Source organism: Psammomys obesus, unplaced genomic scaffold, assembly GCF_907164565.1.
Source record: "Psammomys obesus unplaced genomic scaffold, mPsaObe1.curated_primary_1811, whole genome shotgun sequence".
Taxonomy (NCBI): Eukaryota; Metazoa; Chordata; class Mammalia; order Rodentia; family Muridae; genus Psammomys; species Psammomys obesus.
The window spans coordinates 59,231,702-59,248,447 of record NW_026585504.1 but is presented as its reverse complement, the minus strand read 5'-3'; the positions used below and the strand labels follow the sequence as shown (position 1 = coordinate 59,248,447).

At 46.8% G+C, this 16,746-nt stretch overlaps 1 protein-coding gene across 2 annotated transcripts in view; it reads left to right on the top strand.

Annotated features, from left to right (window-relative positions):
• Positions 1-5,226: 5,226 nt before the first annotated feature.
• Positions 5,227-16,746, top strand: part of Cfap221 (cilia and flagella associated protein 221) — a 68,522-nt gene continuing 57,002 nt past the window's right edge. The window contains exons 1-5 of one of the 2 annotated variants that reach the window (XM_055604659.1): positions 5,227-5,289; positions 5,829-5,921; positions 6,848-6,914; positions 7,106-7,287; positions 12,117-12,217. In XM_055604659.1, the coding sequence (XP_055460634.1) occupies positions 7,152-7,287; positions 12,117-12,217 (237 nt within the window). In that variant the 5' untranslated portion in view covers positions 5,227-5,289; positions 5,829-5,921; positions 6,848-6,914; positions 7,106-7,151. The remainder of the gene's footprint in view (positions 5,290-5,828; positions 5,922-6,847; positions 6,915-7,105; positions 7,288-12,116; positions 12,218-16,746) is intronic. The other variant, XM_055604666.1, reaches the window with a different exon arrangement.

The following is a 16,746-nucleotide window of genomic DNA, read 5'->3' as shown; positions in this document are numbered from 1 at the left end:
ATAGATAGATAGATAGATAGATAGATAGATAGATAGATAGATAGATAGATAGATAGATAGATAGATAGATAGATAGAATAATTCTATAAGTTCTGCTCCTGTAGAAACCCTGACTAATATACTTGCTTTCCAGTGAGGCTTCCCTGAGGAAGTAATATTTGAGATTTAGTGGTCTGGAGGTTCTGAGAGGAGATAATGGAGGAAAAGGGAAGGAATTGGCTTCCCAGGTGTCTGAGCCCAAGGTCTCCATCAAATGACTGCACAATTTCAAAGAAAGCCATCAGAGGCATGAAATCAGCTACATGGGGAGACCTGTGCCCTGAATGGCAGCTTTGCTGGGAGCAGAACTAATGTTTTATTGATGAACCATAAATAATGAGCCAGAGTGGGTTTCCTATTGAGCGCTGAACTACAAAGGTTTAACATTCACATTTTAATGAGTTTTTTATGGTCCAGCCTCTGTGTTTACTCTCTAGAAATGTAGACTGCCTTTCTCAAGGAAGCAGTTCCTTCTTTACTTTTTGTATTTTCCACCACCATTTGTCAGCATTCTTTAGAATATTTATATGAAATATGAGAGTTAAAGTAGAGTAAATAAAAGGGAAAATAAAGCCACCCCCTGAAAAGGTATTGTTAGTGCTTTCAAGTCCTTATCATCACTGGATGAAAGGTCAGGAGCACCCCAACTTCCCCAGAGAAACACACATGGCACCAGGTAAGAAAAACAATACTGTGGCTGCTGTGATGGCTCAGCAGGTAACGGTGCTTGCCTCCAAGTCTGACGGCCTGAGTACAATCCCTGAGTCCTACACTGTAGAAAGAAAAAAACTTACTTTCTTAAGTTGTCCTCTGACCTCCATACACGTACTGTGGCATACATATACACAAGACAAACAAACGTTATAAAAATAGAATTGTTAAAGAATATTTGGTAACAGCCAAACCTGTATTCAAATTCTTACTTAATCAGCAACTAACACTAGGACCTTGGACAAGTTGCTTGAACCCTGGAGACTTCAGCTTCTTCATTTATGCAGTGGAGGATAAGTACCCATCTTTCGGCATTTCCGTGTGGGAAAGAGTCAGACATTATCTTCAGCCCTGTGCTCCCTGGCGAACCCACAAGGCACCAATGGATAACTCTGAAGCCCTATTCACACAGATGGCTCTGGTTAAACTCAGCTGGACATGAAACAAAAAGAAAATGACTTGTAAGGAGGGGGTGAGGCTAAAAGGCACGCAGGGTGGGGTTCAGAGAGAGAACACATTATATACAAATAGAGAGCAAGAGACAGTACTGTGTGTAGTGAGCTAGCTTAGTGAGGAGGGTGCACAGCTCAAGCCTGAGCACCTGAGTTTAATCCCCCAGGTCCCACGTGGTAGGAGGGAACTGATCTCGCTGATTTCCACATGTGCACCATGACACACACTCACAAAACAAATAAAATATAGAAAGAAAAAAATGCACTGTGTATATGTACGGGTTTGTCAAAGAATAAATTTAGTAAGTTTTTTTTTTTTTGAAAGAAAAGAATTCAGTGCATGTAAATAGCTGGCTGAGAGCCTCGTTTAGATTCCCAGCTGGCAGCATCCATGTCACCGTCAGATGATGCTTTCCATGGTCTGCCTCCAAGATTTCTGGACTTCAGACTGAAGTTCTGGCCATTGGAGAGGGGAAACGAGCTTTCTCTGCTGTGTTTTTACTTTATTTTAAACTATATATAACTTTTTGGGCTGGAGAGATGGCTCAGCAGTTAAGAGCACTGGCTGCTCTTCCAGAGGACCAGGGTTCAATTCCTAACACCCACATGGCAGCTCATACCTGTCTGCAACTCCAGGGCTTCTGGCACCCTCACACAGACACACATGCAGACAAAACACCAATGAAATATATATATTGACTTTTGTGGAAGTCAAAAGAAGGCTTTAGATCCCTTAGAACTAGAGTTATAGATGGTTGTAAACCACCATGTCCATACTGGGAATTGAACCTGTGTCCTCTATATGAGCAAAAGCTCTCCAGTCTCCTGTTGTGTCTTATTTGAAATGTTGTTTGAGGGAAACCACAAGAGCAATAATGAGAGAAAGATCATGAAGAATTGTGGAAGTTTGGAAGGATCACTAGATAAACAGAGCACATTAAAAATTTTTTTTTCAAGACAAAAATCATTAGCAGTATACTCAAATGTCAAGTGTGAAGTTGTGTTAAGTGTCAACTTTACAGTATCTAAAGCATCCAGGAGAGGAGCCTCAGGCACACCTGTGAGGGACACTCTGAGTCTCTTGAGTGACTACAGAAGTTATCCTGATCAGACTAACTGAGGAAAGAAGACCAGCCCACTGTAGGTGGCACTGTTCCCTGTCCTTGGCTGTCAAAATGGAACTGGCTTAGGAGTCAGTCAGGTTTCTGGCTATTTGATGTTGCACCATAAGCTCCTGTACCAAACTTAATGCCTTGAAACAACCACCGTGCTATTCTACCTCACAAGCTTTGGGACCTTAAATTCACGTGGGGCTCACCTGACCAGTGAAAACAGTCACAGATCAGTGAAGATCCCAGAAGAGAGGACGGGCCCCCAGCTCTCCATGGAAGTAGGATGGATCAGTAGCTAGTCTAAGCCACCACACTGCCAGGCATAGAAACAGCAAAGGTGGTGAGGGAGGATGGGGGCGGTAAGAAGAGAAGGTAGGAGTGGGGTGGTGGCTATTTTGTGCCTACACCTGAAAGCACCTTCAACATTTTGAATCTTATTTCCCATTTAGTGATTTAAACGAGGAAATCAATGGTCCTCCCAGTTCCATAGAAACTTGGGACAAGCTTCTATACCTGCTGTCATGTGCATCTCTTCTCATTCTCCTGGGGCTTGGGGCACCTCTCTGTCTGGTCATTGTGAATGCCAACTGCAGCATGCACATGAAGAGAGGAAATAATTAACCATCTAGGCTAGCCATAATTATAGGGCATCCGTGGGATCCAGAATTCTCAAGCTTTAATGAGCTTACAAACATCCTGGTGGAATTTTAGTAAAATGCAGTTTCTGATTCACAGCTTACACTGAATGAACATTAGGGTTCAGAAATCAGGCTCAGAGTGTGGGTTAGGGGAATAGCTCAGTCAATAAAGTGTTCACCTTGCAAGCATCAGAACCTGAGGGCGCTATCCCCACAGCCCACATAAAAAGAGTCAAGCATGGTTTTACCAGCTTGTAAACCCTGTGCTGGGAAGGCAGACACAGGAGGATCCCTGGGACTTGCTGGTCAGCCAGCCTAGATGAACAGGTTATTTCCAGGCTAGTGAGAGACCCTGTCTCAAAAAAACAAGGTGCAAGCAGGAAAATTAGAAATTCAAGGCCATCCTTGGCTACATAGCAAGTCTGAAGTCAGCTCAAGATGCATGAGACTCTATCCCAAAACCAAAAACAAGGCACATACTCAAATAAGGATGGGTGTAACCTCTGAAGAGATAAGTGTTATAAAGAGATAAAGATGGAGCTGGGTATAGCCGCACACACCTACAATCCCAACATGTTGTGAGAGGCGGAGGCAGGAAGAGCAGGGGCTCAAAGCCATTGCATACGGAGAGTTCTAGGCCAGCCCAAGATATATGAGACCTGCACTCAAAAAGGTGTGAGGAAAGGCTTATGAAAACACAGAGAAGAAAACAAGTCTCTCTTGCTGGGAAAGTTAAGAAAAGGGTAGAAAGTGAATATTACCTAGTGCCAGTGTTGAAAAATGAGGTTATTTGAATTTTCTACATTAAGGGGGTGTGTGCGCGCACATAGGTCAGGGGACAACCTACAGGAGTCCCTTCTCTCCTTCTATCATAAGGGTTGAAGGATCAAACTCAGGTCATCAGGCTTGGAAGCAAACACATTTAAGCACTGAACCGTCTTTCCAGTCCCAAGATAATGTTTTCAATAGGTAGTAACGATGGTAAGGAAAGAGGGAAAAGTGAAACAAAAAACAAAACAAAACAAAAACAACAAACAAAAAAACGCACTCGAGTCGGGGGAAGAGCCACATCCAGAGCGACAGATGTAGGCAGTAGACAGCATGTACTTAGTTAGACACCTTCTAGACTCTAGAGTCTCTCCACCAAGGGCTGTAAATAACATCAAGCGCCAAGTCATACAGGAAAGGAGCGAGACCGGAAGAGCAGCTGAAGAGGGCTCCTGGGCGGACTATGTAAACTTCCAACACTTTGGAGTAGATTTAAAGCCTCTCCACAAGTAGGAATTCAGGCCTGGTACTGTAAATCCAGCCAAAAGCTGGTGGCCGCAGAGTCAACGCTCCAGGGAAGAACCTACTACTGCTATCTACTAAACTGCACGTTGCCAACCCGCCTTGTAAATATTTATGCTTACATCCACGGGTCAGGACAGCCCTTGACCCTGGCCAGAGCAGCTGCGGTGGCAGCAGTTAATGCAGAGATTCATAACTGGTCAAAGTGCTGAGAATAAGGGTCTAAAAGGCTCAACCTAAAAATAACGTCTGTATCAGGCCAACTCCGGACCCGGTGCTCAAGGAAAATCAAAGAAGGGGCAGACACAGGGTGCGAGCCGGAGGAAGGGAGGAAGGCTGTGCACAGCTGTGTTCTGGACACGAGATGGCCATTGCACCCACGAACGGCCTGCAGCCGTGGTTATCTGCGCCAGACCTGCACAAGGTCAAGTCAACACGCTCAGTCAACATTCCAGCCGGCAGCGCTAATTGGAGTCAGTGGGTTATTAACAAAAGAGGAGAGGATGTGATGGAGAAGGGCATGTGTTAAGAGCTTTTTTTTTTTTTTTGGGGGGGGGGGGAGTCAGGGTTTTAGCATACTGCCTAACTTTGCTAGTGTATGAACTTTATGAGAAATCAAAGTGTGAAACTAAAAAAAAAAAAAAAGGCAGAATGTACAGAAGGAGGTCCCGTCCACTCCCGCCCACTCCGCAGGGAGGCCCCGCCCCATCGGCTGAGGCAGGCTGCCCAGTCCGTGGTGTCGCCAAACTTTCTCAGCTCCTCTGGGATTCCATTAGTTTTCCACACCGTAAGGGGCGCTCCCTAGTCTTTCTCAGGATCCACACATTGCTCAGAGCCCCAAGAAGTTAACCTTAGCCCCAGAACAAAAACCGCCCAACTTCCCCCATGTTTAGGGGCCGTTTGGGCGCGTCCCTCGGCATATCCTGGGAATGCGTCCACGTCGTCATGGCGACGCTCTGAGTAGGCTCCTGCACGCAGCCGAATCCCGCCCCGGGACTATCATTTGCAGGATAAGAGGCCTCGGACTTGGAGCCTGAGTGTCCAAAGGTGGTCGCTGAGCTGCTAAAGCAGTAGGAGCCCCCTGGCAGATGTTCATCTAGGGAGCGGGCTGGGGGCGGGAGGAGGTCCCAAAGAAATGACGGTGGTGGCGGCGGCGGGGCGAGTCTGCTTCCTACGTACCCCTTAGCTTGGAGTTAGCCAGCCAGGGTGAGGCCCTGCCCAACGTAGGTGAGACCCTACCTGAAATACAGGCAGTGCCGGTGCGGTGCGCGACCACGAGCAGCAGGGGTGGAGGGTGGGCTTGGGGCAGGCATTGGAAGGCCAGGTATGCAGGGGTGCGGTGGAGGGGTAGTGAAGAGGGCTCCCCAGGCTGTGCTGAGGATTGCACAGCCTTTGCTACTGAAAGGGACTCGGGGGAGAGGACCGCCTAGCTTATTTCTGAAAATGATTATTAGGCAGCTACAGTACTGTGCACCTCACTGTATCTTTACGTCCTCTCGTGTCTTCTCGAAAGCTATGGGGCTTCACCAGGAAAAACAAAAGCAGAACTCATAAACACGCATTCTTGATTTTACCTTCAATTTCAGGGGCTTCTCAGAGCGGACCTCTGCTTGTACAAAGGAGTCGAGAGTTGTGGCTGATACGGAAAATGTGAGATTTGGGGCCAGTGAGATGGCTCGGTAGGGAAATGAGCTTGTTTTGCAGCTTGATGACCTGAGTTCAATCCCCACAACCCACACAAAAATGGAAGGAGAAAGCCAGCTCTACAAGGTTGTCCTCCGGCCTCCACACATACATCTCCACTCCCCACCAGTCACGCACACACAATAATAGTTAGGATTTTTTTTTAATGTGGAATTTATAAAGTTCTGTTTCAAGGTCATGCACTGTTAATGCCAAATAACTAGACAGTAATTGAGAAAGAGTGTTGAAGGGGTTTGGGAACTGGTGTTTATGAGGAAAGTACAATTTCCAATGACCGTCGGGAAAAGGTTACTCTGAAAATGGCAGAGACCCCGAGTTCCTGGGCACACCCCAGCTCTCTGTGGCCTGGCAACCTCCTATTAGCAGAGGGGTCCAGAAGGTAACTTCTATCTTGCAGTCAAAATGTTGACAGGACCCTTGTACACATCTCTTGTGTGAGTGTGATGTGGATACATGTCAGCAAGAAGAGTGTCAACTGTCAGCTTGACACAAAGTCGATTCATCCTGAAAGAGAGTCTTGGTGAGGAATTACCTAGGTCAGATTGGCCTCTGGGTGTCTGTGGGCTGATTGTTAATTGGTGTGAGAAGTCTCAGTCTGCTGTGGGCAGCGCTGTGCTCCAGGCTAGACTCTGAACTGTAGAAGAGGGAAGAAAGCTAGATAGCAAAATGAAGCAGCTAGCATGGGAACCTTCATTTCTTTCTGCTTTTGACTGTGGGTTGTTTGAGTTCCTGTCTCAACTCCCCTTGATGGTCTGGAGTTGTAAGGCAAAATAAATCCTTTTCTTCCCTACATTGCCTTCTGTCAGGATGTCTTGTCATAGCAACAGAATATTAGAGCACTTTGCAAATGTATTAGTCTTTGAGAATTTTTCTTTCTTTCTTTCCCTCTCATGTGTGGAAGAAGCATCCCAGGAAGAGCCCTGAAGAGTCATGGGAGAGTTTGGAGCATGTTGCCATATTGGGTTATGGTGTGTGATGCCAAATGATTAATGAGACAGCCCCGTGTGGGAATGCAGTGTCCAGCAGAAGAGAGGCGGGCGGGAGTGGGGAGGGTGCAGAGTACACCATGCAGGGACAAGAGGTACATTTGTCAGAAACTGAGAAGAAATATGTGCGTGAGTTCTCATGAGGACTCTGGGCCTTCTGTTTTTCTCCCCAGGAAATGACTTTAACTCCAGAAAGACAACTCCATTTTTCATGAGAAGATGGAAGTTGTGAAAACGCCTAGGCAGGAAGTGAATAATGCAGAAGAACCCTTTGAAAAGGTGTCACCCCTCCTCTTGAAGAGCCTGGTGGAAGAGCCCAAGAAAAGAGAAGTGCCCAACCACCTTCTGGAATCCAGTAAGTGAGCAGCAAGCCTGCCTACAAATTAGGTCTTCAGGTGATCCAGGGTCCTGGAAGCTGGGACTGTGCTGTGATTCAGCTGTCTCACAGTAGAGCCTCATAATGGTTTTTATTATTAAGACTGATAGTTGATCGATCTGCTTAAGTGGTACATTTAAAGAAACACTTATTTTCATTTCCATTTATGTATATGTTTGTGTGTGTAAACCACATGTGTGTGAGTGCTCATAGAGGCCACAAGAAGGCATCTGGGACCACCACAATTCTCACCTCAGTCCCCACACTCTCAGTTTCCTTTCTAGAACCCCTCATGCCTACCTCTGTCCCACTTGAACGTTCTCAACGGCTCTCTGCATCCTGGATGAAGTCATGGCTCTTCTGATAAGCATGAGGGGACAGAGAGGGGCTCTATTCCGTCAACCTCAGCAGCCGAGGAGTTCCCCTAATCTCCAGGGGCCCCACTTGGGCCAAAACAGGATTCATCTCTTTGACACAGAAAAGTTTTCAGAGGCGGTCAGCTTAGGTAGAAGAGCCAGGTATATTAAATATATTTTGATAAAGGCTTAGGCACAGGGTTAAGAGGAAGAGAGGTGCTCAGCAGACATCAAGACAGCTGGGAAGGCCTTGGTGTGGGCCTTCTCTATGAGGGTTCCCAGGAGGAACACGCACCCAGGTGTGTGGGCTCTCCGAGGGGCAGCTATAATTATTGGCTTTATTATTAGACCTTATTATTAGAAGTATATGCCATTGTGGTGGCTCTCAGGTTACTTTTCAAATGGTTGCTAAGAACTCTTCTCTGTCCTTTTCTCTCTCTCTCTCGATGAGATTACAGGCCGATTCTGGCAATTCTTTGGATGGAGTTAGAATCTGACAAAGTAAAACAAGACACCACTATGTTTTTACACGTGGTTTACCGCGGTCCCTTCCCTGAAGGTTGGGTTTCTGGCAAGGCTCTTAGAAAAGCCTAGGTTTATAGAATGAAGGGGGAAAGGCCTGAGGCAGTCATTAAATAGCGCTGGATTCTTACTTCTCTGCTGGTGGGAGGGTTCAACTGGCTAGGGTGAGGGGCTCTCTTTCTTTCTCATGTCCCCCCAGCTTTTCCTGTCTCTCTTTCCTACCTCACCCTAGGCTGTCTGACCCTTTGCCATCCACATGTCCTGTCTGACTCATCCCTAACACCAGCCATACAGGTCACCCTGCTCCTTCAGACAAGAGCATTTCATCCTTTCTTGTGTGTCACAAGACCAGGAAAGCCTCGGGGGGGGGGGGGAAACCCATGAGCTTCACCTGATGGTCATACAACAACTTCCTGAAAACGTTCTATTGCTGTGCACAGTTGGAGAAGCTGACTTGTAGGAAAGCCCCACCATTTGCTCCACCTGTGAGGGTGGAGGCGGCATTCTGTTGGTGGTGAGCCACGGCCAGCTCCCTACCATCATGTCTAATACCTCCACCCTGGTCTCACTTCCACAGCTGTGGTGAAGTGCCCTGACAAAGGCAACTCAAGGAAGAAGGGGTGTTCAGCTCACAGTTCCAGCCCATCCAAGTCCACAGCTCACAGTCCATCAAAGCAAGGAATTCAAGGCAGGAATTTGAGGCAGCAGGTCATGAGTGGAGAGAGAATAAATGCACACTGTGCTCAGCTGATTTCTCTTATTCAGTCCAGGACCCCCAGATCAGGGAACATTGCTCCACTCTTTCCGACTGGGTCCTCCCACATCAAGACAGTCTCACATAGACATGCCTGCAAGGCCACCTTGATGGAGGTGCTTTGTTGAGGCTGTCTCCCTGGGTGACTGCAGGTTGCATCAAGGTGACAATTAAAACCAGCCCCACCCAAGCCGAGCACAGTGGTTCACACCTGCAATCTCAGCATTCTGGAAGGCAGAGGCAGGTGGATCACTGAGTTTGAGGCCAACTGGATCTATAAAGTTAGTCCAGGACAGCCAGGGCTACTCAGAGAAACCCTATCTCAAAAAAGAAAGAAAGAAAGAAAGAAAAAACTAGCCACACCCTCCAACACATACAAATCCATGTTTCAAGCACCACACTAAACTTTAGACATGCATTTGCTCCATGTGGCTTTTCTGTCACCTTAAGACTGTCAAGTACACGTCGTTATACTTAACCATTTTAACCTTTCTAGGCAGCCACACACCAAGCTACTTTGTGAGTCTAAAACAGAATTTTTTAGCATTAAAAAGTATCTAAAATGTATTAGAGTTATAGCTCAGTTGTTAGAGCCCTTGCCTAGCACTCATGAGGCCCTGGCTTCCATCTTCAGCTCCACATAAACTGAATGTAGTAGCCCATCTCTGTATCTCAGCGCTCAGGATTGAAGCAGGAGAATCACAAGTTCAAGGTCATTTTTTGGCTAGATAGTGAGTTTGATGCATCCTGGGATACATGAGACCCCAACTAAAGGGGAAAAAAGAAAGGAAAAGGAAAGAAGAGAAAGAAAAAGAAATACCCAATAGTAATTTTCACACTTAAAAATGATCAAATAATAAGGTAAGGAGAGCAGAGAGCCCCAGAATTCTCAACAGTGTCCTTGCCCCATTCCAGCTGATGATATCGACATGATAAGAACCTTTTACCCAATTCAGATGCACAGGGTACAGAGAGAATGGGTGCTGATGTCTGTGGCACCCAGGATTTAGATATGGACAAAGAGGTTAACATTTACAAGACACTGGGCTTTCACAGGGCAGTGGCTTGCTTGCTGATGACCAGCTGTGGGTAAGTTGTGAGTCCCAACTCCACTTCCACACAGTGGAGTCTACAACAGCTCCAAGTCAGTGCTGTTGGGGTTCAGAAGGCACCTCGAGTTCCAGGTTCTTGTGACTCAGCACAAGGAACCAGACCGAGACACGGAGATCAGCAGAAACAGGTGTATCTGAGAGCTGGTGCATGGGCAGGGGAGATGACTCCCTCAGAAAAGCGTTTACTGCACAAGCTGAAGGACCCGAGTTCCACCTCCAGGCCCCAAGCTTGTGATCCCAGTGCTGGGAGGTAGAGACAGGAGACTCAAGGGCTCACAGGTCAGCCATCACAGTTGAGTCAGGAGTTCTAGGAAAGATAGGAAGCTTCTAAAGAAGGACACTGCACTGGACCACACATGAATGTGCCCACATACACACACCAAAGTATACGCGGTGGGGCAGGTCCAGAGAGGGAAACGAGGCTGCTTCCAAGGAGGGAGAAGTAGGCCAGAGCAGGGAGAGAGTTTAGAAGCTCAAAGGCCCCACTATGCAGAGTTGGGGCTTCTGTGCTGTGACGCAGGCTTTTGGAGCATTTGCCCAGAGCAGGCTTTCTCTCACAAGTTCTATTGGCTTCATGAAGTTTAACATACAGTTTCATAGAGCACATGATGTGTTGACATCTCAAATCTCCACCCAGGGGTGTGTATGTTTAGTGTTATAATGAGCCAGTCAGTTTCAGACACCCTGGAGGGTCTGTGCCAGTGGCTCCAGAGAGGAGAAAGGTTCCAGCCTTTTTTTTTTCCAATATTTGCCAACCTTTGCCAAGGTCTGCTGGATAGTCCTCTGTCAACTTGACACAAGGTAGAGTCATCTGAGAGGAGGGAAGCTCAACTGAGAAAATGCCTCCATAAGATCAGACTGTGGGCAAGTGTGTATGAAATTTTCTTAATTTATTGCTGATTGATGGATGGAGATCCAGCCCATTGTGGGTGGGACCATCCACAGGGTGGCTGTCCTTCATTCTGGAAGGAAGCAGGCAGAGCAAGCCAATAAGCAGCACCCCTCCATAGCCTCTGCATCAGCTCCTGCCTTCAGGTTCTCGCTGAGTTTGAGTTCTTGCCTTCACTTCCCTCAATAGACCCTGACTCAGGGCATGCAAGTCAAACAAACTCTTTCTCCCCAAGTTGATTTTGGAGATGGTGTTTCATCACAGCAATAATAACCCTACCTAAAAAAAAGGGTTTGGGTTTTTTTTTCCCATATTCTGATTTTGCAGCCTTTATGTAAGTTAACTTGGTGTTTTCTTAGAAAGACATGTGTAACATGGCTAGGAAGATGTAAAATTCTTGCCTTGAAAGCATAAGAAGCTGAACTCAACCACTATAACTTATGTAAAACACACACACACACACACCACTACCATCACCAACAACAACAAACCAACCAAACAAAAAGCATATATGTCTGATGTGCATTTGTAATCCCAGCACTAGGGAGGCAGAGCCAGGCAGCTCCCTGGGACTCACCAGCAAACTAGCCTAGTCTACCTTCTAAGTTCAGGGCTAGTAATATACCTTGTCTCAAAATGAACAAACAAACAAAAGTGGGCAGCGCCTGAAGACTAACACCAGAGGTTGTTCTTTACCTCCAATAGCACACACACACAAGATACGCATGACATACGAGCAAATAACTTTAATGGTAGCAAGCATATATGAACAAAGATGAAAGGGAGGGGAGAGTCAATCCGTCAAGGCCTCTTGCTGCTCTATAGACCTGAGTTTGGATCCCACCACTCACATAGGGAAGCTCACAGCTGCCTGGAACTTCAGCTCTAGGGGATCTGACATCCTCTTCTGGCCTCTGCAGGCACGCACGGACACAAACAAACAGCCATGCACATCCATGCACGCACACACACACACACAAATATAATATTTTTTAAGTAGAAAAGGAGACTCAGTCCAGTTTATTTGGGACTCATAATCAGTCTTATTGACAGTTGTGCCAAGCGTCTGGACAGTGCATGTATTTAAAGTGCCCTAAAAACAGCCCAATAAGAACATCTTCAATGTAGTATTCTCTTTGAGAGCTCACAATGGACTTTCTACCTTTCTCTTATAGAGGTTTATGCTAAGCTTCTGAACAATAAAGTCATCCAGGCCAAACCAGGCATAGTTCATTTTGGAGGCTACGAGATAGAAAAACAGCACCAACAGATTCTGGTACGTACTTGTTAAGGGCACAAGGTGGGGGAGCATTCATGTTCAGATACAGAGCAGGGGCCGGGAGATGGTTCAAGTGGTGAGGGGCTTGCTGCACAAGCACGAGGACCTGAGTCCGATTACCAGCACCATGTCAGAAAGCTGGGTGTTGTGGCGTGGGCTTGAAAACTCATTTGCCAGGAAGGTGGGGACAGGTGGATAGAATGGGGCTTACTGGCCAACCAGAGTAGATGAACCATTCAGCTCCAGGTAAAAGTGAGAGATCTTGTTTCAAAAAATAATGGGAGTCGGCAGTGAAATGCCTCTGTGTACACTTAGCAGCAAGCTTGACAATCTGAGTTCCAGCCACGAAGCCCGCGTGGAAGCGGAATAAAACTAACTCCCAAGACTTGTCCTCGGACCCACATGAACAAATCACAACCCTCACCCCCTATAAGTAAATAAACGTAATAAGAAAATTTAAGGTAGGGCCAGCTGGACGGCTGAGCAGGTTAAAGCACGAGCCACCAACCCTAACAGTCTGAGTTCGCGCCCCAGGATCCCTGTGGAAGAGCGAGAGAATTGACTCCTGGGAGTTGTCTGATCCCCAGTAATAAAATATCAACTAGAAAAGGAAGACACCCAAGGTTGACCTCTGGCCTGCACACACACGCACACACACACACACACACACACACACAAATACACACAGAAAGAGGCGGAGGGTGCTTAGTCAGAAAGGCAGTTTCTTGAGAAGAATTTAGAAAAGCCATCAGTGTCTCTAAACTAACTCCACTCTGCCAAGGGACTACTCTCAGTACTCTTTCCAAAACTATGCCCCTCCTGTCCACTCTTGGGACCAGGGTCCGGGCTTCCCAGTAGCTTTGTGGAGGGGGTTTCTAAATGAGAAACCCTAATTCCAAAAGCTTAACTCATGTGTTCCAGTACACAGGAGATTGAGTGATGGGGACCAGAATGTACTCAGGGACTGTCTTCCTCCAAACCAGTGGATTCAATACCAGGGAAGGGGCTGCTCCTTCCCGGACGTCTCAGGCAGGGCTTCCTCTGACCTTCTCTGCTCAGGTGCCATGCCTGCCCAGAGAAAACATGTCTAGGTCTGGGAGGCAGTGGTCATTCTATTGTACATATTCTCTCTGCCAGAATGACTGATTGAGGCATGACCAGAGCAGGTCAAAGGCAGCCCTGGCTGAAGCCTCATCTTCCATGTTTTGTTTTGTTTTTCACCGTGTGGCTTGGGGTTCAGATAGTAACATAAACAACCTGAGTGGACTGAGGAGATGGCTGAGCAGTTAAGCATGCATACTGTTCTTGTGGAGGGTCTGACCTTGGTTCCCAGCACCCGTGTTGGGCAGTTCGCACCTACCTGTAACTTTAGCTCCAGGGAATCAGACACACCCTCTTGGCTTCCACAGGCTTCCCCATGCATGTGCCTAAAGACATACATGTACACAGAAATTGAAGATAAAAGTCTTCAAGATCCGAAGTCTCAACGCTGATTCACCCTGTTGGAGGGCAGCCACTTGCCTGCTACTTCCTCGGTGCCCAGCACGATGCCAGACACACAAAAGACACTCAGTGAACTCTAGAAAAGGAAAGACACTAAACTCTCAGGCAAGGTTGACTTGGCAGCTCACTCATTCACCAAGGACAGTGTGACGTCTAAAGCATCCCATTGATTCTATCAGACATTAAAACAAACAAGAAGTAGATAAAAGTATAACATGATTTCATCTTAATAGCATTCTTGGAGACACTGGGGAGAGCCAATTTCCTGTTCTCGTCAGTAAAGCTAAGCAGAAGCCTGGAGCAATCATCTTAATATCCTTATCAAAAGCTTTCGAAACTGTTGGAAGTGCTACAAATGAGTGAGTGTGGGCTCAGCCACCACAGGGACCTGTATGGACCTGCTTCGCCACCCACAACACCCAGGAAACATTAATAAGGAGGGACCAGAAGGGTGTTAGAGCCAGACAGTGAGGACAAGTGCCATGATATAATCTGGACACGACTTGGCTTTGCATATCTGAGCTCACCGCAGCTGTGGCTTTCTGCAGAAGACCGCCACAAGACCGAGCCAGTCAAAATTCCATCAAGGTTTGGGGAATGCCTGCTGAGGCCCCAGCTCCAGCTGAGGAGCTATCTGCAGTTGATGGCCCCCAGGGAAGGGAGAGGCAGTTTTCTCCTGTGGTGTGTTCGCTGTAGTTGCTTTTACCCCAGTGGATGACCTCATACTCAAGCACACTCGGGCAACACCAATATCAAAACAGTTCTTGGTGAATAATAGGAGACCGCTAACGGTTGCGTTTTACTAGCCAACAGCCCCTCCCCCATCAGTAGAAGTCTTTATTGTGCCAGAGATGGTCCCAAATCATTATTCTTCTCCAGGACTCTGCAGCAGGGTAACTGAGGTCTCAGTCATCAGCCGGCTATGTGGTTTCCTTTTCAGAAACACAGACAGCATCTCAAACCTTTCTCACATCCTTGCCTGTAACTGCCATGGTTTGCCAAGGAAATGCGGCTGAACTCAAAACAAGGGCAAGGGCCATATCTCCTGCAAGGATTAAGTCATCTTTCTGGGCGTGGTGTACTGAACACCCAACACCTGCCCTGCCCCGAACCCTGTGGTTTGAACCAAGAGATCTCTTGTTCTGAACCATTGTTGGTGGGGATGTAGACACAGATGTGGACAGACTCAGGGCTCGGTCTTGAAATGGAAGCTGGCTCTAACAGCCTTGGGTGTCATCTGGGCACGGCTACAGATGTTCAGGTAGCAGCCAGCTCTCATCTGTTCACCTGGAGCCTCCTTTTCTTTCCAAAGAGATTCAGCCCTACATTGACGCCACTAAAGTCCCTCAGAAGGGTTCACAGTAATTGTGTCCCCTCAGAGTGAGGTAGGGACATTTTCTGCAGTGTGGGTAGTTTGACTGCTAAGAATGGTCTTCATTCTTACAGGAGATGACACAAGGACCTTCGTAGGTTTGGGCCCAGGAAACAATGCAGATGGAATGATTGAGTGTGGTTCATTAGCACAGAGGCCACGCAGCTCTAGAGGGTTCGAAGCCTTCTGTTTGCATGCATATTAATAGTAATGCTTTAAAGGTCTACTTTAAGATTTTAAATAATTTTTGCTTTTTTTTTTCAAAACCCAAGACCCCTAACATTCTATTTTCTCCTTTGGGGATAGATTTTTTTTATCTCAGAAATTATATTTATTAGTAAATAAGCCATCACTTTTCCTAGAAGACACCCAGTGTGGTTGCAGGCGCAGACAAAACTCCTTAGCCTACAATGGCAGTGCCTGCAGCTTTCTATCACACACTGTCCAGCTTCCCGCTACAACTTTTAAGGACTCTACACTTCCCAAGATGTTCTTCTCAAAATTAGGACCATGAATAGCAGTGTCTTCTCCTCAGGACATGGGGGTGCCAGGCCTTGACACCATAGTATAGGCACAGTGCAGCCCACCCAAGCTTCCATGTGCTTATGGCTTTTTATAAAGCATGTTTATTTGCTATAGTAAGTAATGCAAGATTTAGCCAAAAATCAGCAACAAATTTATTTTATTCATGTGTATGAGAGTAGACACTATGAATGCATGCCACGTGTATGTGGTTCCCTAAGCAGCCAGAAGAGGGTGTTATATCCCGTGGGGCTGCGATGACAGGAGGCTGTCAGCCACCTTTCCCCGAGGCCGTGGAGGGGTGGGTGATATGCGTGTGAGTGTTAATGCCTGTGGCCTCTGGGAGAGGGAGTCAGGTTCCTGGGTCTGGACTTAGAGGTATGGTAAGCCTCTTGCTGTGGGTGCTGCTGGGAACTGAACCCTGATCCTCTGTAGGAGCATTCTTAACTGCTAAGCTGCTCTCCAGGCCTAATAAAGTCCTTTTGTGATAATTGGCTGACAATCTAGAACTTTAAGCTTAAAGTCTCATATGTCTTTAAAGTTGTGTGTTATTGATCATATTAAACATGCTATTGCATGTCAACATATGTACATAAATGCACGTAAAGAACAACACATTCTAAGATGTTAGGAAAAGCCATGTTTGCCCAATACTAATCTCTACTCCCCTCGCTTCTGTGTGTGTGTGTGTGTGTGGCTTATGTGCACATATGTGTATGTGAGCACAAGTGCCCGTATGTATGCACAAGAAAGCCAGAAGCCGGCATGAGTGTCGTCCTCAGTCACTCTCCACATTAGTTTTTGAGACAGAGTCTCTCACTGAACCTGGAGCTAGTTTGTTCTTCCAGACTTGGTGGTCAAGGAGCCCCGGGGATTCTCCTGTCTCCTCCCCAGCACTGGGGTTCACAGCTGCCACACCCAGCTTTTTACATGAGTTGCTAGAGATCCGAACTCAGCTCCTCATGGTTGCCCAGCAAGAAATTCACCGGCTGAGCCATCTTCCATCCCATATTTCGTGTCTTTTAAAGAGTTTAAAGTAGCATGTGTCCTCAGCCCCTTTCTGGAGTAAAGACGAGGTGTGCGCAGTGAAGAGATGAATACATAAATAAGTCAGATTCTTACTCATCTA